Below are 25,980 nucleotides of genomic sequence, written 5' to 3'. Positions count from 1 at the left end.
GATTGAATTCAGGTGGAGGAGAAAAGGTGATAGTCTCCCCCAGCCCTGTGCTGACCTTGCCTGCCCATCCTTGCATCTCCTAGACAAACTTCGAGGGGAGATTAATAAGGTGGTGAACAAGTACATCGACCAGGGCATTGCTGAGCTGGTCCCAGGTGTGCTGTTTGTTGATGAGGTCCACATGCTGGACATTGAGTGCTTCACCTACCTGCACCGTGCCCTGGAGTCTTCTATCGCTCCCATCGTCATCTTTGCATCCAACCGAGGCAACTGTGTCATCAGGTAGGATGGCTGCCTGCCAGCCACAAGGCTTTTTTACCTTCCATCTGGGCTCATTTGTTCCTCAGGATCTCTCTAAACCCCATGAGGTGGGACAGGGATGAGGGGAGGTCATGTTGTTTTTGAGGGAAAATGTGCCAAGTGGCTTGCCTCTGGCCTCATTTCCCTAGTCACCAAAGGCAGCAGCTGCCCTGTCACTCATGATGAGGGTCTCCCACGTGATCTCTGGGGTGTGATACTACAAGTTGGTCATTCAATTGGAGTGTACAAAGGTGAGATCAGACAGGGCTAGCCTTTGATGACATTATACACATGAATGTCTTCAGTCTTCATCTGCACTCTGAGAGGCAGGCATTATTGGCGTCATTTTTCAAATAAGGAAACTGGAATCATAACTTGTCCCTCATCGTAAAGACAGGATAAGAACCCAGCTCCTTCTGATAACAAAACCAGCATTTTCTGTTTTTTTTTTTTTGAGACGGAGTCTCGCTATGTCGCCCAGGCTGGAGTGCAGTGGCACGATCTCAGCTCACTGCAAGCTCCACCTCCCGGGTTCACATCATTCTCCTGTCTTAGCCTCCCGAGTAGCTGGGACTACAGTTGCCCACCACCACACCTGGCTAGTTTTTTTGTATTTTTAGTAGAGACGGGGTTTCACCGTGTTAGCCAGAATGGTCTCTATCTCCTGACCTCGTGATCCGCCCGCCTCGGCCTCCCAAAGTGCTGGGATTACAAGCGTGAACCACCACGCCCGGCCCCAGCATTTTCTTTCTATCCTAGACCTCTGAACCACACTGGTGTCTTTCCATCCTCCCGCTCCGCTCCTTCCCATCCCTTCGGCCTGCCTTTGGGAAGGGCAGATGTTGACCCCTGGAAGACAAGTGTTCATATGGTGCTCATCCTGCCAAGATTGGCCCAAAGCTGGGCCAGGAGCTTTCCTGGGGTTGCTTTTTCTCCTAAGCACTCTCCATGCTCGTGGTCCTGGAGAACACCCCATCTTCCCATCTCTCAAGCCCAGTGTCAGTATTCCCAGTACCTGGTAGTTTTATTGCTCTTTTGGTTTTCTGTGATCCTGTTTAAACATTAGTGCCTGGTCTCTGCAGTGCTGGGGGCACAAAGGTGGGTGATGAGGGGCCTCTTTTCAAGCCTGCAATAGAGTAGTGTGGGGACAAAGTCCCTGAGGCTGCATGCTCAGGGCAGTGGAGGCAGTGGGAGTTAGAAAGACACCCTGTGGCCCATGAGTATCTCAGGACAGAGCTGGAGCCAAACTGAGTTTGAAATCAAAACTGCTGATTTGCCTAACTCAGCTCTGAATGATGGTGGGCCCTATCTAAGATTTTAGTTTGCTCTTAATAGAGAAGCTTTATTATTAAGACTGTCCAAGCTGGGCACAGTGGTATGCACCTGTAGTGTACTCTTTGGGAGGCTGAGGCGGGAAGATTGCTTGAAGCTAGGAGTTTAAGGCTGTAATGTGCAATGATTGCACCTGTGAATAGCTATCGCACTCCCACCTGGGCAACAGTGAGACCCCATCTCTAAAAATAATTTAAAAAAAAAAAAAAACATGCAAACTCTGGTGTTGCTGGCTCTGGGTAAGCCCCACAATGGGGGTTCTGTAATGCTGTGAGCACTGCAGTATAGCAACAGGCCTTCCCCCTCAGGTGGTTTCTTTCACTTGCAATTAGGAATCGAATGCATGATTCAAGTCCATGTGGCAGCATCTTGTAGCTACTCTGAATCCCCGTCCGTGATGCTCTCTGGACAAGACCACTGTCACAAGTGCTTCCTAAGTCTTGGAGAGAAAGTGTGTGCCATATCCAGCATGGCTACCTGGGCAGCTTCTGGAGACAGATGCATGTGGGCCTTATGCCTGGTATGCCTGGCATGCCTGTGGCTGGCTAGACTTGCTTAGCCTTGGCCAGGCCAGGCTGAAGCCTGACAGTGCAGCTGGTGAAAGGGCTCAGCCTTGGACAGATGGTGCCCCCTGCTGGGGAGCTCTGCTAATAGGCTTCCCTCCCTTCACAGTAGGGAACCCAGCCCAGCCCATACCTGCAGAGCCTGGCATCTCTCGTCCCCAGAAGTAAGGTCTCTCAGTCCCATCCCACTCAGGACTAAGGTGCACAGAAAGGTGGCCTTGATCTCAGAACCTGCTCAGTGGAGACAAAGCTCTGGTCAGCCTGAAACCCGAGAGATTTGGCCCTAGCCCCATGTGGGCTGATTTGATCAAGGGCTGCTAGAGGTTGTGGAGACTCCTTGCCTGACTGTAGTTACTCAAGTGGAAGGAAGACGCTCAGAACATGGATGTTTAGGCAGGTCGGCTCAGGTAACGCAGATTCGGTTGTTTGCTTTGGAAGAGAATTTTGGCACTATGTTCTAGTAGGAAATTTGTTGTAGTGGTGATAATAATGTCAACATGGTAATGAAAAAAGTAATAGCCAACAATAATAGCCATCTGATGTGCTTCCCACAGACTCCACCCCTAGAGGGGAACTACAGGGCTTCCTTACCCCCCAGAACCACATCTGATCTCTAGAGCTCTGAAGGAAAGGGAGGGGGAAGGGAGGTGACTAACTGAGGGCTTCCTCTGTGTCAGAAACTATACAGAGCGCTCTACATGGGCCATCTCATGTCCTCCCAGGACACCCTGACAACCCTGTGAGCAGTTGAGGTTATCTCCAGACTCAAATGGGAGGTTACCTGCCCAGGCCATAGGCTAGAAAGTGTTGCCACTGGAACCTGAGCCCAGAGGAACGTCTGGGTCCAAATTCCATGCTCTCACTGCTCTCCCACACCGCTTCCCAGTGGCCCGTGGGCTGTGAGCGGGGATGGAGCTTTGACGGGGTGCTGCCTGGAGGTGGCAGTGGGGAACTGTTGAATGCTGACAACAGATTGCTGTGAAAATGCAGCCTCCTAGGAGTGTTCTTTCCCAGGTAGTGTACGCTCCGTCTCGGCTTCTTGCGGCTCACCCCTCCCTGTGTAAATGACCCTTGTGGATTGAGCCTCAGAAGTGAGCCCACTCTCTGAGGGCCGTTGTGTTTTATGGAGCATGAATTTCAGCACTAGCCTGGTTCCAACATGGAAAAATTACAGGCATTGGAGTCATGTGGAAGCTCATGACCCAGGCGAGTTCCTTCACCTCTCTGAATCTTACCGTCCTCATCAGGAAATGGGAATATCAGCATCTTTTTTGCAGAATTATGTGAAGAGTAGAAAAAGTGAGTGCAAAGTTGTCACCAAGGCCAGCCCTAGAGTATTGCCCTCTTGGAAGCTGATTTCATGCCCCTGCCTGGTCTGCCCTGTGGACATGGCTTGGCCTCAGGGATCTCTGAGAATCCAGCAAGGCATGAAGCCTCTTTATAGCCCCTCCTGACCTTGACGAGCAGCCCCCAAGTCCTTGAGGTCACCTCTCCCTGTGGACAGCTGATGTGGGAGCCGTTCTAGAAGAAGCACCTGTCCCTGGTCCTCTTGATGCTCCAGGCTCCTTCTGGGAAGGGTCCATCCATGGATGACAGGGAGGCAAAGCTCTGTTGCCTTCTTGCCTGGCTCCTCCCTAACTCGCCACCATAAGAAGTCCCTTTCCTTCCAGGCTCAGGATCCTGAACTGTTAGATGAGAGCCCAGCACTGATCCCAGCTTGAAAACTGGGAGATTTTCTTTTCATATTGAAGTATGAAAATCCCAGGGAGCTCCCTGGGATTAGGAGTTCTTGTAGGAGTTTCTCACTGAAAGTCACTTTGTTGCACCAAAGCATCAAGACTTAAGAAACAGTATGGTCTCTGCTCAGTGTAACCCTGTGGCAGATAGTGTTCCAAAAAAAAAAAAAAAAAACCAACTCTATGGAGACATAATTCATATAAAATACAATTTTTTTTGTGGTTTCTAGTGTATTCACAGAGTTGTGCAACCATCACCACAGTCAATTTTAGAACATTTTCATCACCCCAAAAAGAAACTATACCCATCAACAGTCATCGTCCCCTTCTGCACCCTTACCCCCATCCACTGGCAACCATTAATCAATTTTGTCTCTATAGATTTGCTTTTTCTGGAAATTTTGTATAAATAGCACCATATAATCTGGTCTTTTGTGACTGGCTTCTTTCACTTAGCATGATGTTGTAGCATGCGTAGTACTTATTTCTTTTTCCAGCTGAATAGTATTCTATTATATGGAATATTTAATAGTGTATCTTATTTTAACCATTCATTAGTTGATGGACATTGGGTTGTTGGGTTATTATGAATAATGCTGCTCTGAACATTTGCGTACAACTTTTTTTTTTCTTTCTTTTTCTTTTCTTTTTTTTTTTTTTTAAAGTAGAGATGGGAGTCTCACTTTGTTGACCAGGCTGGTCTTGAACTCCTGGGCTCCAAGGATCCTCCTGCCTCAGCCTCCCAAACTGTAGGATTACTGTGAGCTACCACACCCGACCTATGTACAACATTTTTAAGTGGACATGGTTTTTATTTCTTTCGGTTATGTACCTAGGAGTGGAATTGCTGGGTCCAGTGGTAACTGTTTAACCTTTCAAGGAACTGCCAGCTGTTTTCCAAAGCCAGCTGCATCATTTGACATTCCTACCAACAATGGATGAAGGTCCCAGTTTCTCCACATTCTTGCCAACACTTGTCTGTCTTTTTGATTATAGATATTCTAGTGGGTAATGAAGTAATATCTCATTGTGGTTTTAATTTGCATTTCCTTAACGACTAAGGATGTTGAGCGTCTTTTCATGTGCTTGTTGGCCATTTGTATATTGTCTTTGGAGAAATGTTTATTCACATCCTTTGCCCATTTTTTTATTCAGGTTCTTTGTCTTTCTGTTGTCGAATTGTAAGAGTTCTTTATATATTCTGGATACTAGATCTTTATCATTTATATATGATTTATAAATATCCTATTCTTTGGGTTGTCTTTTCAGTTTCTTGATCATGTCTTTTGACACACAGAAGTTTTAAATTTCAATGAAGTCCAATTTATGTTTTTTCTTTTGTTGTTTGTGTTTCTGGTTTCATATCTAAGAACCCATTGCCTAATTTAAAATCACAAAGGTTTATGCCTGTGTTTTCTCCTAAGAGTTTTATAGTTTGAGCTTTTATGTGTAGGTTTGTGATCCATTTGTAGTTAATTTTCATGTAGGGCATAAGGTAGGGGTTGGTCCAACTTCATTATTTTGCATGTGAATATCCAGTTGTCCCAGAACCATTTGTTGAAAAGACCGTTCTTTTTTAATTGAATTGTTTTGGCAGCCTCATCAGAAAATCAAATGGCTGTCTTTTTAGCACTCTTACTGTGTGCCCACTGAGCCAAGGTTAAGTGGATATTAGGTGAGTTACCCATCGCATTACCCAGAGAGGTGTTTTTACTGTGCTTTCTGTCAGCAGAAAAGCTTTGTGTTATCTGTGTCCCTGTAGTTACAGGATTACATAAAGAAGCATTTATGTAGTGATTCTCAACCAGGGGCAAATTTGTTCTGCTGGGGTCATGTAGCAATGTCTGAAGACATTTTTACTTAACATGACTCAGAAGTGCTGCTGGCATCTAGTGGGTAGAGGCCAAGGATGCTGCTGAACATCCTGCAGCGCATAGGACAGCCCTTCAAAAAGAGTTAATTTGGTCCAAAACATCCACAGTGTCACAGTTAATGTAAGTAAGAGTTATTTTAAGAGGAAAGTAGTCACAAATGAGTCAGCCATGTTGCACATGTGGTGGTATATCTATGGGATACTTTTCCAGAAGTACATTTGTCTTGCTCTTATAGATACGCTGTATTGGATTCCAAGGAGATTTGGGTCTGTGGCTTCATAGCTCCAAACTGTCTATCTGGAGGAAGCTCACTAATGGCCGAGTTTGGACAATTGCTGAATGGCAAAATGTTAAAATTAATAGTAGACTGAGGCCAAAGCCAGAAATGAACTTCTAAGATGCAGGAATAAATCTGCAGATTTACCAGAATGTAATTATTATCCAGCTTCTTATTAGCAGTTTTATAACATTACCATTATGGCTGCCTTGTTAAACTGTGATCCTCCCGACCCCCCGATCCCCCAGCTCCTGCTGAGGTCAGCACATGGCCCAGCACCCCTGCTGGCACATGAGGGCTCCACTCAGCCAGCCCACTCAGCAGCATCACCGACTGGAACTGTCTCCCACTAATATGGTTTCTAGAAGAAACTTTCTACTTCAGATTCATAGCTTGGACAAATCTCAAAAATGTTTGGTCTTTAATTCCTGAAAAATGCTTAGCAGTCCTCAGCAGCCTTTTCTTTTGTTTTTCTCCTCAAATTCCTTTTTACCACTTGGTAGCCTTTTAATAGACTTTAAAAACTATGAGAAATGTTATTAATGTGTTTCTGTAAATTCTGTTCTTGTGAAGTTTGATTCCGGAGTACTTTATTTTTCTCTAACCTTTTCTTCTTTAAACTTTTTATGTTTGTTGTGATTTATCATGGGTGGTGTAGAATTTTGGATATTTTTGTCCTTGGGATATTTTAATGTGGCAAAATTGAGATCTTAGGATTTCCTCAGAATTCCCAAAAGAATTCTCAAATAAGACTTAAAAAACACTTATGGCCTAAACAGAATTAAAAAACTAAAAATCAAATGTAGTTTTAAAAGGTTATTTTGCTTAATGTGAAGGTTCCAGGCACACCAAATACTGAGATTTGAATCATGATAGAATTTCATCTTTATAATTCTTCCTAATTTTAAAAAGACATTCGTTGCTGGAAAAAGATAAGTTTTCTCTAAAGTTAACTTAATACTTGTATTTCCTATTAGTTTGTTTCCATATTTACTTTGAAGATTTTAATTTTTTTTTTTTTTTGAGACGGAGTCTCGCTCTGTCACCCAGGCTGGAGTTCAGTGACACTATCTCGGTACACTGCAAGCTCCGCCTCCCGGGTTCACACCATTCTCCTGCCTCAGCCTCCCAAGTAGCTGGTACTACAGGCGCCCGCCACCACGCCCAGCTAATTTTTTGTATTTTTAGTAGAGACGGGGTTTCACTGTGGTCTCAATCTCCTGACCTGGTGATCCGCCTGCCTCAGCCTCCCAAAGTGCTGGGATTACAGGCGTGAGCCACCGCGCCTGGCTGATTTTAATTTTTTTACATTAGATTTAACAATTCATTAATGTAGCATTTTATTGTCTTTTTGAATTGTTTTTATTGTGGCAAAATGTGTGTAACATAAAATTTGCCATTTTAACCATTTTTAAGTGTACAATTTATTGGCATTAATGACATTCACAGGGTGGCATGACCATCGCCACTATTTCTAAAACCATCACCACTATTTCCAAAACTTTTTCATCACCTCGAAAACAGAAACTCTGTAACCATTAAGCATGAAGTCCCAACCCTCCCTCCCCTTAGATCCTGGTTACATCTCATTTATTTCTGTCTTTTTTTTTTTTTTTTTTCTTTTGAGATGGGGTCTCACTCTGTCACCCAGGCTGGAGTGCAGTGGCATAGTCTTGGCTTACTGCAACCTCTGCCTCCTGGGCTCAAGCGATTCTCATGCCTTAGCTTCCGGAGTAGCTGGGATTACAGGCACACACCACCAGGCCTGGCTAATTTCTGTCTCTATGAATTTGCCTACTATAGATATTTCCTATAAAGAAACCGTAAAATATTTGTTCTTTTGTCGGTGGCTTATTTCACTTTGCATGTTTTCAGGGTTCATCCTGTGCTAGCATGTATTTTGTTTGCATTTTATTTTTGCACTCATAAATATGCATTTTTATACCTCAATTAACTGGATAGAATTTAAACAGGTAGATTTTGTTTTTACTAAAGTTAAATTTTTAGCATGCTTGTTTTTGAAACCAAATATTCAGATACTGACAAATCCAGTTGATATGACTAATTCTTTGTTATATTGATTACTTATAACCATAGACTGTACAATCCTGCACAAGTTTAAGAATGCCAGAAGTGTAGCCTTTCTGCTGTTATGACCCCCAGCGGCCAAGGCAGAAGCCCACAGCACATGGGGCCTCCAAACACTAGCTGAAGGCTGGCCCCATGTGCCACCAGTGGCTGCGCAGGGCACCTCAGGGTCTGGTGGGTTGGCAGGGTTCCTCCCCGGGCTGTTATTCCTATAGCTTGGCTAAGTGTTCAAGAGAAAAATAGGCAAAAGATGGGATTGGACCCTTCTCAAAAAGAAGTAAAATAATATATATAAGGGAATACATTCAAATGCATCATTAGTAATCAAAGAAATGGAAACCTAAGGTGTTACCTTTCCCTCTTTTTCTAAAGTGTTGAAATAGCAAAATATTTCAGAATGAGAATACTCGGTAGTACTATGATCCTGTGAGATTAGATAACTCATGTAGCTGTATAAATTAGGATAGTTATTCATTCAAGTAGCTATTCAGGGTTCTGTCAGGCACTACAACAGTTGCTAAGGAAATGCTTATGGCTGTATGCATCAAATTATCAAAATATCAGTAAAAATAATAGCAACAATTGGAAACTACCTAAATGCTCAACAATTTGGGTTAAGTAAAATATTTAATGGATTGTTAAGTAAATATTAAACATAATTATTAAGACTGTTGCAAGCCAGGTGCAGTAGCTTACACCTGTACTCCAAGCTACTCGGGAGGCTGAGGTGGGAAGAGCCCTTGAGCCCAGGAATCCAGGGCTGCAGTGAGCTAGAATCATGCCACTGCACTCCAGCCTGGGCCACAGAACAAGACCCAGTCTCAAAAACAAAACAAAACAAGAAGACTGAAGCAACATGGAAAAAACAAAAAAAAATTTGCATACTTAGTATAATTTGTAAAATTATACTATAATCAGTATATACTATATATTATACTCTAGAGTATAATTAGTATATACTATATTATAGTATATATACTCTAGAGTATAATTATACTCTAGAGTATAATTAGTATATACTATATTATACTCTAGAGTATAATTAGTATATACTATATTATACTCTAGAGTATAATTTAGTATATACTATATTATACTCTAGAGTATAATTAGTATATACTATAATATAGTATATACTATATATTATACTACATAATTTGTTTATATATGAACGTTTGGCAAATATCTAGATGATTATTTTTGAGTATGATTTTAGTTATTGTTTTTTCCTCCTTCCCAGTTTTCCTCTGATATTGATGATTACCAAGATAAAGAGGTTTTTGTTTTTTTTTTTTTCTTTTTGGAACAGAGTCTCACTCTGTCACTCAGGGTGGAGTGCAGTGGTATACTCTCAGCTCACTGCAACCTCTGCCTCACGGGTTCAGGTAATTCTCACGCCTCAGCCTCCTGAGTAGCTGGGATTACAGGTGTGCACCACCATGCCCAGCTAATTTTTGTATTTTTAGTAGAGACGGGGTTTCAACATGTTGGCCAGCCATTCTTGAACTCCTGACCTCAGGTGATCTACCCACCTCTGCCTCCCAAAGTGTTGGGATTACAGGTGTGAGCCACCGCGCCCAGCCTGAAGTTGTTTTTATGCCACTGGAGGTTAGTCTGTTTATTCTGGTCCTGGCTCTGATTCTTAGGCTGCCTAGCCAGCTGCTTGTGGTGTGAGTGTTGGATCTGTATTTCCAGTGTCGTTTCTTGTCTAACAGAGGCTTAGGTGATGGGATTAATTTTGCCCCTTACAGAGGCACTGAGGACATCACATCCCCTCACGGCATCCCTCTTGACCTTCTGGACCGAGTGATGATAATCCGGACCATGCTGTATACTCCGCAGGAAATGAAACAGGTGAGCCTCCCTTCTTCCCTCCTGCTCTCTACTCTCATTTGCTCCCAGTGTTCACTGATGGCTGTGCAGAAAGGTATCTGTGGCTTGGATCTGGCTGCCATTCACCATCTCACCACTTAGCTACTGGCCTCGAGCAAGTCACATTATTCCAGAGTCTCAGTCTCCCCATCTGAAAGATGGATTGGTCTAACTAGACATTGCCGCAAGTGTCAACAGAAGCTCAGCTCCCTGTCTTGGCTGTTCGCTTTTCTGCTGTTCCCCTTTTGATAAGCTTTAGGAAAAGGATAGTGAAAAAATCAACTTGATGATAGCCATTAGGGAGGCTACCAGCTCTATAAAAAGGAAGCAATAAAATATGATTTAGTGATAGCCTTTTGGTGACCAGGCCAGACTATGCCTGTAGCCTTTTCTACTCAGAGGACAAGGCCAGGCTCACTGTTCCACCTGAACCAACAGCAAGCCAGCTCCAGCAGGGTACAGAATGTAGCCACCCTGACCTGGAAGAGGCCAGTGCCTGTGTCCTAGCAGAGCCTGTCTGCTGTAAACAGCATGACAAGTTTCTCGGCAGCTTTGGAGGCCGCCCCTGGGCAGGTCTGTGGCTTTGCAATAGAGTCTTTGAGGGCTTCTGCCAAGTCCACAGAGGTGATGGCGAGACAGCATCATACAGCTTAGAAGAGCACCTGAAGGAGGGAGTTTGTGAAACTGATCATATAATAAGAGGCTTCATTGGAGAACCCATGGAAGCATCTAGCTCAGTGGCTGGCACACGGTGCATGCCTTGAAGTCTGTGTGAGCTGAATCTGGGTTAGACTCAGAGTTGGGAGACGACAGGGATGTATGAGCATGGGCTTTATCCAAAGGGCCACAGTCCCAGTTGTCCTTGTAGGAATTGCCTCTTGCTTGGTTTGGAGCTCAAGCACAACTATGTGCCAAGCATAGGAATACCATTGGACTAGGAATTTCTAGTCACCTTCATGGTATTTCCAGGTATTCCATGTGATCACCATCTATTTTATTTTTTACATTTGAGTCACGGAGCTGTAAGTGCAGGATGCAAAGCCAGGCAGTGCCCTGCAGAGCCCAGGCCATCTTCAGTGGTACATACCCTGAGTTGGTGTCTCCGAGGCAGCATGTGCTGTGCTCTTTCCTCTGCCCTGCCCACCTTTGCCCCAAATGTTCTCTTGTGATGGGCTCTGGCATGCAGCCATGGTTGGAGATGCTGAGCAGACTTGGGCTGCAGTAACGTCTCGATGCACTTTGCCTGGACCTTGTCTTTTCACCAGAGCATGGCATCTTTGTTGAGCATCGTGTTGAGCAGGACATGCCTCGCCAGTTTGATTCCATTTGATCCCCAGTAACCCATGAGGCAGGGAGAACTACTGTCATTGCCGTTTTAAAAGATGAGGACATTACCTCATGGTGACTCACACCTGTAATCCCAGTACTTTGGGAGGCTGAGGCTGGAGGGTCACTTGAGCTCAGGAGTTTGAGACCAGCCTGGGCCACAAAGTGACACCCCTACTCACCAAAACATCAAAAAGTTAGCCAGGTGTGGTGGTGTGTGCCTGTAGTCCCAGCTACTTGGGAGACTGAGGTGAGATGATCGCTTTAGCCCAGGAGGTCGAGGCTGCAGTGAGCTGTGATGGTGCCACTGCACTCCAGCAGAGTGAGACCCTGTCTCAAAAAAAGACAGATGAGGACACTGAGACCTAGGGTAACTAATTCGCCCAAGTTCATAACATTAGTCAGTGGCTAGCAGGTAACGGGACTGGCTGTAATCCAGGCTTTCTGATCCGGAAACCCGTGTTCTTAATCACCGTGCCACCCAGCTTCCCTCTTGCTAGAAATCTCTCATCTCATTGTCATTAGGATTCATGAGGTGGCTTTCCTCTGGCAGTTTGTGAGCAGGACCTTTCCTTTGGAGCAGTCAGGGCCTCTCTTGGGCCTTTCCCGGCACTTCCGCTGCTGTCCCGTGGCTGGAGGCCCAGCCTGGGCCTGCCAGCATCTCTTACCACATGCAGGAGTGCTGTGGGGATGCATCAGGAGAGTCACGGATCTCCCTTCGTAACCAGCATTGGCAAATTACTGAAGCAGTTATGGTTCATGGTAGCAATTGTATATGTTACTTAGGAGATGGTGTCAATGGCCGGGGGCCTCATTGCCACGTAAGGGTGTCTTGCCAGGTGACTTGCAAGGGTGACTGCCAGGTTGAAGCCAAGGCATTCACTGAATGGAGGCAGAAGCAGAACAGAGTCCCAGGCAATTCTTGGAAAACTGGCCCATTCTTACTGCGGGACATAGCACCTTATGTTGGGTCCAAAACCCCATGTGTCCTGCCAAAAAAGGCAGCCCAGCACAGATGTGTTCAGGGCCAGAGACACCATTTGCCTACTGAATGACTTGAGCAATTTGGTGTATCTCACCGAGCCTCCACCTTCTCTGTTAAATGGAACATCTGCTCCCTTCTTTGCAAGACTGTCATTAGGATTTGTGAGGTATTGGCAATAACGGGCCCTCCCATCCTTCCCATTGCTGTTGTTATTAGTGTATTCATAGCTTTGTGTGCTTCATAGGTACCCTTTAGGGTCCTCTACGTACAACATACAACAGCTTCGCAATAGCCAGTGTTGGAGGCTCCAAGAACGAGGGTCCTGTGGCTGTGTGGAGAGTAAGCAGCAGAGCCAGGACTGCCACTCAGAGCTAGTTCACCCTTGCTGCCGCCATTCGAACCCAGAGCTCCTGGCCCAAACAGTCTGGAATGTTCTGCACTGTGCTTCTAGAACAGTGACTTGCCAGGCCAGCTTTGGGCTGGGGCTGTCTTGGCTCAGTCAGGAGGGCCTCTCCTCAGCCTTGCTCTCAGGACTCGTGGCTTTGTTCCTGCTGGCCCAGGCGATAACCTCAGCATTTTCACTGGAGCCTGGGGCTAGGTTTTTAAACAAACTCGGTGTAACTTGTGTACTCTGCAATCTAAGCCGACACCCTCATAAACTATCCCTGCGGGTTATTAAATGATTAAAGATCTCATTTATGAACTGTCCATTTTCGAGCAGCCTGAGACGGACGCTGTCACGATTGCGCTGACCTGCTCTCTCTAGTGAGAGAGAAAGCAGAGTGTCCCTGACATTCTGGAAGCTGAGCCACAGATTCAGTGCAGCTCACTGAAGGCGAGACACTTAGGCTTAAGCTGTCTCCTGTGACCAGGCTCCAGGATTCAATATTTACATCTCCCTGGAGTTTCAGAAGGTCCTCTGGGGACATTTTTCTTGGCAAGACGTGGTGGTTTCCTCAGTCCCAGCTGTGAGTGAGAAGCCCTTTTTACCTTGAAGCTGTGTTCAGAGGGGAGTTCTGTTGTGAGTCCCTCCCAGCTCCTTTTCTTGGTTGTCCTTGTACCATCCAGTAACTTCAGAGGGCCCCTCTTTGCCCAGCTGCATTTAGCTTTGGATTTCAGACAGTGGAGCCCCTCCTGAACAAGCTAAGATTGTTTCAGTGGAGCTCACACCCTGGCAGTTCACCCATGAGCCCAGCAGATAAGTTTCATGTGGCCTATGCAGTGTTTGTGAAATGTTTGAACAAGTTGCTGACATCTAGACATCAGGACATTTCTTTTTTTTTTTTTTTTTTGAGACAGAGTTTCTCTCTTGTTGCACAGGCTGGAGTGCAACGGCGCAATCTCAGCTCACTGCAACCTCCGCCTCCTGGGTTCAAGCGATTCTCCTGCCTCAGCCTCCTGAGTAGCTGGGATTACAGGCATGCGCCACCACACCCACCTAATTTTTGTCTTTTTAGTAGAGATGGGGTTTCGCCATGTTGGTCAGGCTGCTCTTAAGCTCCTGACCTCAGGTGATCCACCTGCCTCGGCCTCCCAAAGTACTGGGATTACAGGCGTGAGCCACTGTGTCTGGCCAAAATCAGGACATTTCGTACAAGGATCTGAGTTCTGAGCCTGTCTTGACAAAAGGGAAGACTGCAGATAGCACCTTGCAGCAGTGGTGGCCGCGGGTGGAGGGGCTGCCTCCCCAGGGTGTTTGCTGGCCAAGCACTTCACCCTCACCTGGCTCATCACAGCCGCTCTGGCCTGCTGGGGCTTTCCAAGGCCTTTCCCATCTGTGGGCAGCCGACGTGCTGTCCCCCGAGCCCAACCACGATCGTCAGAGACTGGGCTCCTCCTGCAGCTCCTGCCCGCAGGGTCCCGGCCTGGAGAGCGGACAGGCGAGGCTTGATGTGGCCACCTCAGTAAACCTCTGGCTCTCCTCTCTCCTGGAAGGCTGAAGCTGGGACTCAGTCTTTCCCAGCTCTTGTGCCTCTACACTGGGTGTGCTTTTATGGCTTTAATTTCAACAAGGGCTTCTTGATATCTTGTTTACGAAGCTGCCAAAGTGAAAAATTCCTGTATTATATGCGGCTCGAAGTCCTGCAGTTATCTCAGCTCCACAACACACAACATCATTATCCTGGCTGCCCCTTATCACTCAGTGCTGGTACGCCTGCAGGATCCTGGTCCACCGTGTTACAGCATCCTCGCCACCGGCCTGCCTCCCCTCCAACTCTATCAAGATCTTCAAACTGCAACAAGCGTCAGCCTCTTCTTGATAGATAGATATCTCCCGGTGATGTTATGAGGCCTTTAAAAGTAACTTTTTTGATTTATTTAACCATCATATTTATCAAGCAAATAAAAAATGTCTCTTCTTGCCTGAATGCTTGTAGGCGATAGTGCCCATGCTGGAGAGGAAGGTTAGAGCCCTTGCAGGAGCCCAGGGTAGGTTAGAAGAGGCCCCAGTTCTCTGCCTGGGGACAGGGGACGGAAGGACATGGAGGCAAGAATGAGCCACTTGGGAAGCCGTATACCTCCTTGGGCACCGGCCACACTTGAGTCAGTTGAACACAGCACACTGGCCGTGATGCTATTCATGCATACTGCGGGGCCACACATGCCTCCTGTAGGGTGCCAGGTCGGCAGTGCTGGGCGGGCATTGGCTCCCTGCCCACCAGCCTAGGTCTCGGTTTCTCTTATGCTGCACAGTGAGAAATCTGAGCAACATTGTCTTTAAAGCACTTTAGAAATGGGGCACTTGAGGTCAGTCACTGTTGATCATGTTTTTTCTCCTTTAAAAGATCATTAAAATCCGTGCCCAGACGGAAGGAATCAACATCAGTGAGGAGGCACTGAACCATCTGGGGGAGATTGGCACCAAGACCACACTGAGGTGAGCCGGTACCCTGGGCCCGCCGGGGCCTCCCCAGCACAGCCAGGGCCCTCGCTGGGGTCATTCTGGACAATAAAGGCAGGTCCCTTCCTAGGGCATGGGACTCTATCCATCTGCTCTTCCTGGCGCGATGGGTGCCAGGGCACTTGAGTTTCAAATGCAGAGGATCTATCTGATGGTTTTTAACAAGCTAGAGTAAGGGTGAAGTCCCCGTGTCCTGTAGCAGATGCTCCCCTCTGGTGGAGAGTGCTTTGACCCTGGGCCTTCTTGTGGCAGAGAAGATGCGCGGAACTAGAGAGCAGGGACCATGTGGCAGCTCATTAGCCAGGGTCCTGGCTCCTGTTCTCCCAGTGGTGTTATGAGGCCTGGTAAATCTTTAACTTTTTTGATTTATTTAACCATCAAGCAAATACAAAATGTCCAGGTGGTGGGTATGGAGAGCCAGGGAGGAGCGCAGACATAGACAGTTCTCCTAATTGTTCTCCTCCAGCGGCTCAAAGGCAGGACCGGCAGAGCATGTCCCTTCCCAGTGGCCTGACTCATTGTAAAATCATTGCTTCACAGTCCTCAGCCCTTCCCTACATCCCTTGAGTCAGTTCTTGCTCCTGAGGTTGAAGGCAGAAATGCAAGCTGTGAGGTTTGGATGAAGGGGTACTTTTTAAAACAGCAGAGTCTTCATGCCTTTGGATGGGCATGTACTTCCAACTGGCTGTGTTTTCGTTTCCGTGGCATGTTAAATATCCCTATCTGTCGGACACCTATATACATCTAAGTTTGCAGTCCTTTTCCAGTAGCAGTGACGTTACTTCCTACTGGAGGATTTGTAGACTGTACTAAAGATTTGGGGAGTAGCACTTATGTCTTCTTGGTGGCTCCTGGCCCCTCTCTGATGGGATAATGACTGCAGCTCTCTGAGAAGTGACAACTTTGTCTCCCCTTTTCTGTGTTTGTATCAGCTGGCACAAGCCTAGCACTGGGCTCTGCTCCTGGTGCCAGTGCTGCCTACTGGTGTGGGGGGAAGGGGCTTTCTTCGGTGGCCTCAGTTTCACTCCAGCCCTGGCCCCTGTCCACTCTAGGTACTCAGTGCAGCTGCTGACCCCGGCCAACTTGCTTGCTAAAATCAACGGGAAGGACAGCATTGAGAAAGAGCACGTCGAAGAGATCAGTGAGCTTTTCTATGATGCCAAGTCCTCCGCCAAAATCCTGGCTGACCAGCAGGATAAGTACATGAAGTGAGATGGCTGAGGTTTTCAGCAGCAAGAGACTCCCCAGGTGTCCCTGGCCTGGGTCCGGCCTGTGGGCGCTTGCCCCTGGGCTTGGGGCTGCCATCCCCACTCAGGCGTGGTCTGCAGCGCTGTCAGTTCAGTGTGGAAAGCATTTCTTTTTAAGTTATCATAACTATTCCTGTGGTTGCTTTGAAAGAACCCTTCCTTATCTGGTGTGTTTTCTATAAATCTTCATAGGTTATTTTGATTCTCTCTCTCTCTATCTTAAGTTTTTAAAAAATAAACTTTGCAGAACAGTTTTAGATGTACAGAGTCATTGTGAACATACAATAGGGAGTTCCCATGTATCTTGTACCCAGCTTCCCTTCTTGTTAACATATTACATCAGATAGCACATTTGTCACCGTGAATGACCAATACCGATGCATTATTATACTGCATTCACATTTTCTCAGTTTTACCTAATGTCCTTTTTCTGTCCCAGGATCTCATCCAGGATAACCCGTTACAACTAGTTGTTATGTCTCCTTAGATGCCTCTTGGCTGTGACATTTTCTTAGATTTTTCCTTGTTCTTGATGACCCTGACAGTTTTGAGGAGGACTGATCAGGTATTCTGTAGAACATCCCTCAGTTGGGGTTTGTCTGATGCTTTTCTCATGAGTAGACTGGGATTGTGGGTCATGGAGAGGAAGACTACAGAGGTGAAATGTGGTTTTCATCACATCGTATCATGTGTGGTTCTCATCACATGCTAGCAACATGACTCATCGTTGATGGTGACCTTGACCCTTTGGCTGAGGTCATGTTTGTCGGGTCTTCTCACTGTAAAGTTACTCTCTGCTGCCTTTCCATACTGAGTTCTTTGGAAGGAAGTCACTATGTGCAGCCCACACTTAAATGGCAGGGGTTATGCTCACCTCTAGAGAACTGAGTATTTACCGAAATTATTTGGGGTTCTGCATGGAAGATTGTATCAGAATGGACTTACGGAAGTTCATTGTATAGTAGATTTATTTTGTTGCTCAAATTGAGCCAGCTTTGGCCAGTGAGAGCTCTTGTCAGTTGGCTCGTGTGTCCCTCCGAAGTGTCCCTATCTCTCTGGCTACATCTCTGGGTTCGCCCACTAAGTAAGCAGCAAGGGCAAGTGCAGCACTGGGCAGTGCACCTTACTGGAATGTACCTTCCCAGTAGGATGAGCGCTGCGTTCTTGCCCTTGCCAGGCCTGTCCTTCCCTGCTGGCTCCATGGTGCCTGAGGTGGGGCTGAGCACCTGGACGCTGTTCCCAGCACTTGCTCCTTGTGCTGGTTCAGACTGGATCTCCGTGCTGTTATGATATGGGAGGCAGGGCTGACCGGGATGGTCATCTTGGTCCAGTGCTTTAGTTCAGACTAACTATGAGCTCCTTGTGGGGCAAGCAGAATTGTCCTTCCATTAGGGACAGTCCCCTGTAGTCATGTCAAGGGGACAGTGAGAGGGGGCGGAGATGATGCTGGGGATTCCATCTAGCCTGAGAGGCCCCAGCTGTCCCTGCTGCCAGAGTGAATCTTCTCCCTTGGCCTGGCCCCTGAGGAGACACTGGCATGCACAGCAGTGGTGGTGGGACCCTTCGTGAAGTCAGCTGTGCATGTAGCCCGTGCCGGCTGCCAGTGTCCTCTGAGGCTGCGCTTGTCTTTAGCCTCCCCACTCGAGCCATGTTAGACAAACAGAAGAGAGATGCAGCAAGAGCTTATTGCACCAGGGACTGTGTTCACACTCTGCGTTCCATGTCGCCTTCACAGTAGCCTGTGAGACTGGGATAGGTATGTTAGCCCACTTCCAAGTCCACTTCTACAGAGGAGGAGGGGACAGTTCAGGCAAGTCCCTTGCCCAGCTAGTGAGAGATGGAACCAGGATTTGAAATCAGGCTGCTTGGAACCTGTGTTCCTAACTCCTGGGGGCCATACTGCCTCCTTCTGTGTTGGCATTTAGCAGCAGCTAGGAGCTGTCAAGATCTGACCTTTGTACCAGGCAGGTGAAGGAAGCGGGGTCCGGTGTGGGGAAGGTGACCCGCCTAGAGGACCAGAACCAGGCCTCTGCCCTGGCTGGGCCTCTCACTTGGGCTCCAAGCCTTTCATGGTATTTAAGGAGCAGGATGGGAAGTGGCGCTGACAGCAGATCTCACAGCCGCGGGTGGGGACAGAGTCTTCTTCAGCTGCTCAAGGTACCAACATCAGATCAGCCAGGTGAGGAGGGGACCATGGTCTTGCTCTTCCTAGGCCACAGACCCCTGGTTCCTGCCCCTCAAATATCCTAGCTGAGGTGGTGCCCAGAGAGATGGCCCAGTTCGCTGGTCTGTGCTCCAAAGTGAGGGAGATGGTTCTGGATAGGTAGGAAGGTGGGATTATTTTAATTTCCCTCCTGTTTTTTCCAGCAAGGCCTGTGATTATTACATTAATCTTCCAGGCGAAGTTTTTACGACTGATCCCTCGCCAACTATGAGAAGTTTCTCCATCCATTACTAAGAGGGAAACAGACCCTGGTGGGGAGGAAAATATTTGTTACATCTTATCAGGCTGACACACAATCTAACAACAATTACAGCAGCCTCATTTTTTGCACTATTTCAGCTCCAGTGTGAAAAATTGTTGTAATATTAAAGTGAGGCAGGGTGGGGGCTGGTCATCGGAAGTGGTTGAATATTCCAGGCTCTCAGCCCAGGCTCTCTTGGGTGCCACCCAGGGAGCTGATTGGGTGGCTGAGGAGAGGGAGGGAGGAATTTTCACATAAATCCCAACGCCCTGTCTCCTGTGCTAATGGCCCCAGAGATACTTGCGAGACTGGGAAGGGCTCTTGAAAGACGCGTCCCTGGCCCTGGCAGGGAAACCACCTTGTGCCTTGCCTCATTTTCTCAGTGCAGACACCTTCTTACTGCCACATGTCTTAGGGTTGCACCTGCCAGATTGATTGGTAGGATAGTTTGTTTTTTAGGACTAAATGAATCATGCTCTCACACCAGAGAGTGACTGACTTCTTGGTTAGCAAACCTTTCTTAGCTATTTATGTAATAAAATGGGGGTACAGAAGGGGGGTGGGGTTGCACTCCCAGTCGACCTCTATCTCTCAGAAACTGTGGCCGGCCCTGGGCGGAGCAGCTGGAGTACCCTAAGAAGGCCTTGCTCTGGAGGGCTGTGGGCAGAGGAGCAGTGGGAGGGGACCCAGGGGTTCTGGGGCTCAGCAGGGCATGGTATTGATTGCATTTTCCTCCTCTGTGTGGCCCTTGGTCCTAGCCCCGTGAGTCTTTGGTTTCCTGGTGTATGAGTGGGAAGTTCATATCCCATAGACCCATGTGAGGACTTGGTGAAGTGACCCACATGTGGCTGTATCAGGTACCCAAGAGACTAAGAGGCACTAAAGAGTTCCTGATTCCTGGCCTACTTGGAAAGAGGTCACAGTTTGTCAAACTAGAGGAAGCAGCCTGCTAGGCCTTGCCCCTCCCTATCTCAGACAGCTGGCACTTGGAAGGACCCTTAGGATCCCCCTGTGTTTGGAAAAAGCCCTGCAGCCCAGAGGGGCCAGCGCTGGCTCAGGGCCACACAGCCCAAGAGCAGAGCGGGTAGCATGGGGCAACTGCCAGAAACAACGCACTGCTTCTCACTGGGGCCCTAGCATCCCATCCTGGGTGAGGCTTAGCTAGGGCTGAGGCAGCCAGAGGGGGCGAAATGACCACCCCCTTGTCCCAGCCAGTGCTGGTGTTTGTCAGGTCAGACCTGCTCTCATTTGGTGTCTGGGAAAGAGGTCCCTCGGGAGGTAGAACAGTGTTCACCCCCTCCATCCGTGGTCATCCATTCATTCTCCACACAGAAGTTCCTCTTTCTTGCTTCCTCCAGTGTGCGGCCACTCCCCTTCCATTTGTTCTGGGGAGAGCAGGCCATACGAGGATAGGGGGTGAGGGACGCCTGGGCAGGGGGGCTGTGGAGCTTAGGGTACAGGGCGGGCTACGCAGCAGGGCCCCGGAACGGTGAAGGGGTGGGCCGGCCACGGGGGCTGCCTGTCGTCCCCTGCTGCCCTGCCGCCCCTCCCGTCACTTGGCGGCAGGCACAGTGATTAATGGCCAGGCCGTGCCGGCCGGGCCGCCATCAGCGCGCGTCTCGGCGATGGATGCGGCTGTCAGGCCGGCCCGGCCCGCGCTGACCCCTGGGCAGGGGCCCAGCGCGATCAATGGGCGGCGCGCAGGGGGCGGCGGCTGGGCCGGCGCGATAAGATGGGCCGATGGGCGCCTGCCGATTGCCCGCTCCGTCACCCGCCGTCACCGTCACCGTCACGCCGCCAGCACGCAGATCAGCGCCGTCAGCGCCGCGTGATTAATGGGGACGCCGGCAGCTACAGGGAGGGCGCGGGCATGCGGACCCTGCACCCAGAGGGACATGGTGGGGTGCGGGGTGCGGGCTGGGACGCCGCACACGGCACGCTGCACTTACACTGGAGCCGCGTGCAGGGAACGGGGGACACGGCGGAATGCGGGCTGCAGGTCTGGGGCACACGGCGCAGGTTTCCACGGGGCTGCGCGTGCGCGCGTGTGTATGTAGTGGGTGGAGGTCCCGGTGCCACCGTAACACAAGGGCCTGAGTGACTTAGGCCTGAGGGGTGGGGGGAGGAGGGACCACACCTACTGTGACCTCCCCACCGCGACCCCTGCCTGGCCTAGGCCTCAGCCACCAGGTCCACCAGCCTCTTCGGTCTTTGCAAGCCTGCCCAGTGTCCCAACCATCTTTGAGAACCCAGACTAGACTGTCAGGACCCCGACCAAAACCCTTCCACAGGTCCCATGGCTAAATCCCAGGTTCCCCACCCTCCCGCCAGGCCCGCAGGAATGCCGGCCCCGCCTCTCCACGCCGGCCGCCCCTCTGTGCTCCTTTAGCTGTCATCGCAAGTGGTCCCGTCCCCCAGAGCTTCGTCCCTGGGTCGGGTCATGCTGTTGGGGACGTCCTGAGCGCTCTCAGCGCACCGTTGGCCCTGCTCGCGCCCCACGGGGTGACGAGGGCAAGAGCCGGCTTCTCACTCCCCTCCTCCGCGCCAGAGCGCACAAATCCCCACTCGAAGCGACCCGCCTCTTAGGCACTGCCCCTCTAGAAGAGCGCTGGGCCGCCGGGACCCACTCGGGACTCGGGAATCGGGAGAGAGAGGCTCGCCCAACCCAAATACCCACATGCCGCCAGGAAGGTGCCATGTGCCAGGTGTGCAGAGAGGGGGCCGGAGGGCTTCCCAAAGCCAGTGACAGGAGCGCAGCAGGGACAGCCGGGCGCGAGTGTGGGACTGACCCGAAGCCCGAACTGCCCAGGAGAGCCAGACGAGGGGAAGGGCGGGGGGGCCCGGCTGGGTGGACTGGGGCCTATCCCGTGGGCAGTGGGGATCTCAGGGCCAAGCGGCAGCGGAGGCAGGGCCAGCCACTCTCCCTTTTCCCCTCGAAAACCACAGCCTTCCAGGGCCGTGCGGCACCCCGCGGAAGCTTGCGAGGACACAGCGCCCCCGCGTGGGCGGACGCGCACAGAGTCGCGCCCGTGGCGTTTCGGGCCCAGGCTCCGCCCCCGCCGCGCTGCCCCTCCATGGGGGCGTGGCCAGGCCTAGCCCAGGGATCCGAGATTCCAAGTCACACCTAGCACGACTTGGGAAGTCGCGACGAAAGTGCGCGACTTCCCAGCAAGCGAGGTTGAAGTCCCGGCAGGCAGGGAGGAAGGCGTGTGTCCCCACGTGCATGCGGGGAAGGAGCAGTGGGGGAAGGCTGAGTTGGGCTTTCAATTAAAAAAAATGTACATACACTGAAGTTTTTTGATGGAAAATTGCCAAAGGCATGTACTGTGAAAAACCTCCCTCGACACCTGCCCCCTGCCTCCTGTTCCCTCTCCGGAAGCGCCTGCCTTACACCAATGTGTTCCTCTAGAGATGGCCAGGACCTGGGTGAGGCAGCATACACTCACAGGAACTTCCCAACACTCATTATGAAACATGTCACATGGAAAACTGCAAGAATTACAGGCGATTGCCTCTCAGCCTTTGGCTAAGATCAAGTGTAGTGTTCTTATCACTTTAATATCTGCTGAGGACAGTATATTAAATGGATTTTTGGAGCAGGGAGATGGAATAGGACCTTGCTCCTTCCACTCCGTGCATCCACCTGGTATTCCTGGAGGCAGTACCTCCAGGAATAGTGCACCCCCTTTGGGGGAATAAAAAAAAAGGATTGCAGGTGAACCCCCATATCCCTGTCGTCTAGGCACTGCACTGCCCATCCCCGTCTGCCTGCCAGTCAGTCTTGTCAGTCTTCTGTGCATTTCAAAGTGAGTTGCAGACACAACAACCTCTGTAAATAGTTAAGCATGTGTATAATTATCTAGAGTTCAGTACTTGATTATGGTTTTTTAATTTTTTTTTTTTTTTTTTTGAGACGGAGTTTCGCTCCTGTTGCCCAGGCTGGAGTGCAATGGCACCTTCTCAGCTCACTGCAACCACTGCCTCCCGGGTTCAAGTGATTCTCCTGCCTCAGCCTCCGAAGTAGCTGGGATTATAAGCGCATGCCACCACGACCAGCTAATTTTGTATTTTTAGTAGAGATGCGGTTTCTCCATGTTGGTCAGGCTGGTCCTGAACTCCTGATCTCACGTGATCCACCTGCTTTGGCCTCCCACAGTGCCGGAATTACAGGCATGAGCCACTGCACCCGGCTGCTTATGGTTATTTTTAAACGTTAAAAATACAGTGAAATGTACAAATCCTAAGTGGAGCACTCCATGAGTTCTGACTAATGAAACCCAAACCCCAGTGAAGGATATTACTATTGCCCAGAAAGTTCTTGTGCCAATCTCTAACACACTAGAGGCAACCACTGTTAGAACTTTTTTTTTTTTTTTTCTGCAATAGATTAGGTTTTCCTGCTCTAGAATTTCATGTAAATGGGATCATACAATATGACTTGTTTCTTTCACTTAGCTTTTGAGCTTCGTGAATGTTGTGTGTATGGATAGTTTGTTATTTTTTATTGCTGGGTAAAATGCCACCCTGTGGATCCACCACATGTATCCATTTGCCTGTTGATGGCCATCTAGGCTGTTCCCTATTTTTCAGCTATTATGAACATTCTTGTACAAGTCTTTGTGTAGGCATATATTTTCATCTTGGGTTTCAATACCCAGGAGTAGAATAGCTGGGTGTAGGGTAAGTGTATGTCTAGTTTTATGGGAAATTGCTACACCTTTTCCTGATGTAGTCTATTAGTCGCTTCCCACCCCCCCTTTTAAACACAAATAGTAGCATACACTATTGTTTCTTGCTTTCTGTATTTTTCCTTGACAGCATGTCTTGGAGATTCTTCTAACTCAGCATATAAAGAATGTCCTCCTAGTTCCTTTCCATAGGGAGGAGCTGCTGTAATTTATTCAGCCCCCTCTGATGGGCATTTAGATGTTTCTAGCCTTATTGAGCTGTGCTTTGAAGGATGACCAGCAGCTTGTCAGGCAGACAGCAGAGGGAACAAGGCCCACAGGTTTGACAGACACTGCAGAACCCTTACTGCTGGGGCATGAGCTTTCGAGAGGAGAGGCACCTTCTGTTCCATTTCCCCATAAGGCTCAATAATGTTTGCTGAGTGGAAGGGAGTGGGTAATGTGGCCCTAGAAGGTATTGGGGCAGGGGAGTGAGGTGGGCACTACCACTTAGGGGCACACCTGGCTCTCCAGAACCAGGCATTGGTGGGTGCTGAAGTTCAGGTTGGGGCTTTTGCTGACTCTTGGACAGTGCCACATGCCCATCTCCTGGCCCTCGTCAGTAATCTGTTGCTCTTCCCCAGGCCATGGGGCTCAGACCCCTCAGGAATGAGATGGGAGGCTCACCCCAGCCTTCCTGAGGATTTCATGCTGGCCTGGCTTCAGCAGGAGCAGGCTGGGGGCGGGGTATGGGGTGGGGCATCAGCAGGTCCAGGGAGGCAGTGGTAAAGCAGCACCATGGATGGAGCGGAGTGCCAGTTGAAGCGGGTGCTGCCCCTGAGCTAAGGGCAGCAAGGGGAAGCTCCGGGGGTGGGGCCTGTTTCCCTAGACCCCTCATTCCTTGCCCCAGCTAGGTCCTTAGCAGAAGTACCTGCAGGCAGGACCAGCAGCCAGACAGGGACTTGGAGTAGGAAGTGAGCCTTAGGCTTTTTGTCCTCCCTTTTTGTCGGGAGCTAAGTGACTTTTGGCCGCACTCTGTTTCTCTGGGCCTCAGTTTCTTCACCTGTAAAATGGACGGACTTGTTTCCTCCTGGGCCTCTACTGGGGTGAAGTGAGAGCACATGTAGGAAGTGGCTGGGACAGTGCCTGCCCCAAGGGAAAAAGAAGAGTAAGCCTTACCCCCCATCACTGTGCATTAGTTCCCTGTGCACGGGGAGGAGCCAGGTGGAGAGAACGCCAGGGCCTGCCATCTTGAAGCATGTGTGGCTGCTGGAATGTGGGCTCCGTTTGCTCTCAGGCGAGAGGGGCCATGGCCACAGGTGCAAACAAATACCTGAAGCACGAGAGATGGCCTACTGCTTCCCTGGGGCAGCAGGTTTTCTAACACATTTATATTGGCAAGCACCCTGCCTGCCTCAGCAATTCACAGCGCCTGGCTGGTCTGGAGCCTGAGGCCACGTGCTGTGCTCCTGTCCAGGGCTTCCCTGAGCCCTGGGGCCAGCAGGTACAGAGGGAGCGCGGGGCAGACCTGGCTGCACATGTGTCCTGGCAGTCTGAAAACACAGTGCTGAGGTGTGGCTTCTGCAAGGCCAGGCCCACACCTGTCCATCAGGTGGTCTCAGAGGGACCCTCCTGCTCTGACCCAACTCCCCTTGGAAATCAGTTTCCAAGACAAGGTCTAAGACTACAAGGAAATACTGAGGCTGAAGCCCAGCTAAGGAGTAACGACCTCCCACAGCCCTGGTCAGGCCAGCCCTGGTCAGGCCTGCCCTGGGGCTGCCCGCCCACCTGCCCCTCAAGTTCCTGAGGAAGCACTAGGCCCAGGTGGTGGGGACGGCAGCAGGTTTGGGGTGAGGCCCTGTCCAGGACTGGGGAGAGTGGAAATGTGGCCTACCACTGGGGGCTTGGTGTGGAAACAGAAAGACTTCTAGACACGTTCTAGGGGAGCAGCTACAAGCCTGCCACTCCCACCCACACAACACTGGGTCCTTCTGGCTTGGCTACAGGTCGGGTCTGAGGCCAGCCTCACAACCAAGTTAAGACTTCTCCAATCACCAGCTGGGTACTGGAGCTGAGGCTCGAAGGGCTTCGAGTTATGGGGCCCTAGGGTCCTGCTAGAAGGTTCCCGCTCTTCCACGGGGTGGAAGGCCCAGCGGAGGCCTCTGCATTCTCACGGGACAGCCAGTGCACTCTGCCTCACGGGCAGAGAGCCCTGCAGCAGGTCCACATGTGGCCCAGCACCCATATCACTTTATCACAAATGTAAGCACCAGGTTGACATGACCATCAGAAGGGAACTTTTCCAGGCAAAATGCCTGAGTGCCCCAGCCAAGCCTTTGACACATA

General features: G+C 49.6%; 2 protein-coding genes and 1 pseudogene across 2 annotated transcripts in view; 2 read left to right on the top strand and 1 right to left on the bottom strand.

The window, feature by feature from the left end:
• Positions 1-16,756, top strand: part of RUVBL1 (RuvB like AAA ATPase 1) — a 43,089-nt gene extending 26,333 nt beyond the window's left edge. The window contains exons 8-11 of the mRNA XM_054482131.1: positions 84-282; positions 9,922-10,024; positions 15,140-15,231; positions 16,308-16,756. Coding sequence (XP_054338106.1) covers positions 84-282; positions 9,922-10,024; positions 15,140-15,231; positions 16,308-16,467 — 554 coding nt within the window. The 3' untranslated portion in view covers positions 16,468-16,756. The remainder of the gene's footprint in view (positions 1-83; positions 283-9,921; positions 10,025-15,139; positions 15,232-16,307) is intronic.
• Positions 16,757-18,654: 1,898 nt separating this feature from the next.
• LOC134739138 (uncharacterized) lies at positions 18,655-25,879 on the bottom strand. Its single transcript, XM_063661419.1, has 4 exons — positions 25,809-25,879; positions 24,036-24,102; positions 21,645-22,059; positions 18,655-18,974 (listed from the first exon to the last, which is right to left on the bottom strand). The coding sequence occupies exons 1-4, from the start codon at positions 25,877-25,879 to the stop codon at positions 18,655-18,657; spliced, it is 873 nt and encodes a 290-aa protein (XP_063517489.1).
• On the top strand, positions 22,475-22,654 carry LOC129034483 (U2 spliceosomal RNA; annotated as a pseudogene).
• Positions 25,880-25,980: the final 101 nt, after the last annotated feature.

Source organism: Pongo pygmaeus, chromosome 2, assembly GCF_028885625.2.
Source record: "Pongo pygmaeus isolate AG05252 chromosome 2, NHGRI_mPonPyg2-v2.0_pri, whole genome shotgun sequence".
NCBI lineage: Eukaryota > Metazoa > Chordata > Mammalia > Primates > Hominidae > Pongo > Pongo pygmaeus.
This window is presented reverse-complemented; position numbering and strand designations above follow the sequence as displayed.

Bases quoted from the DNA above. Each gene is read 5' to 3' on its own strand.
- LOC134739138 (XM_063661419.1), bottom strand. From the start codon at position 25,879: ATGGGTGCTGGGCCACATGTGGACCTGCTGCAGGGCTCTCTGCCCGTG. The intron at 24,103-25,808 runs GTGAGAATGCAG...AATACCTTCTAG, and splicing joins CAGAGTGCACTGGCTGTCCC to GGCCACATTACCCACTCCCT. The intron at 22,060-24,035 runs GTGCCTCTCCTC...TCCCTGGGCTAG, and splicing joins ATGGGGAAATGGAACAGAAG to GCCTGGCCACGCCCCCATGG.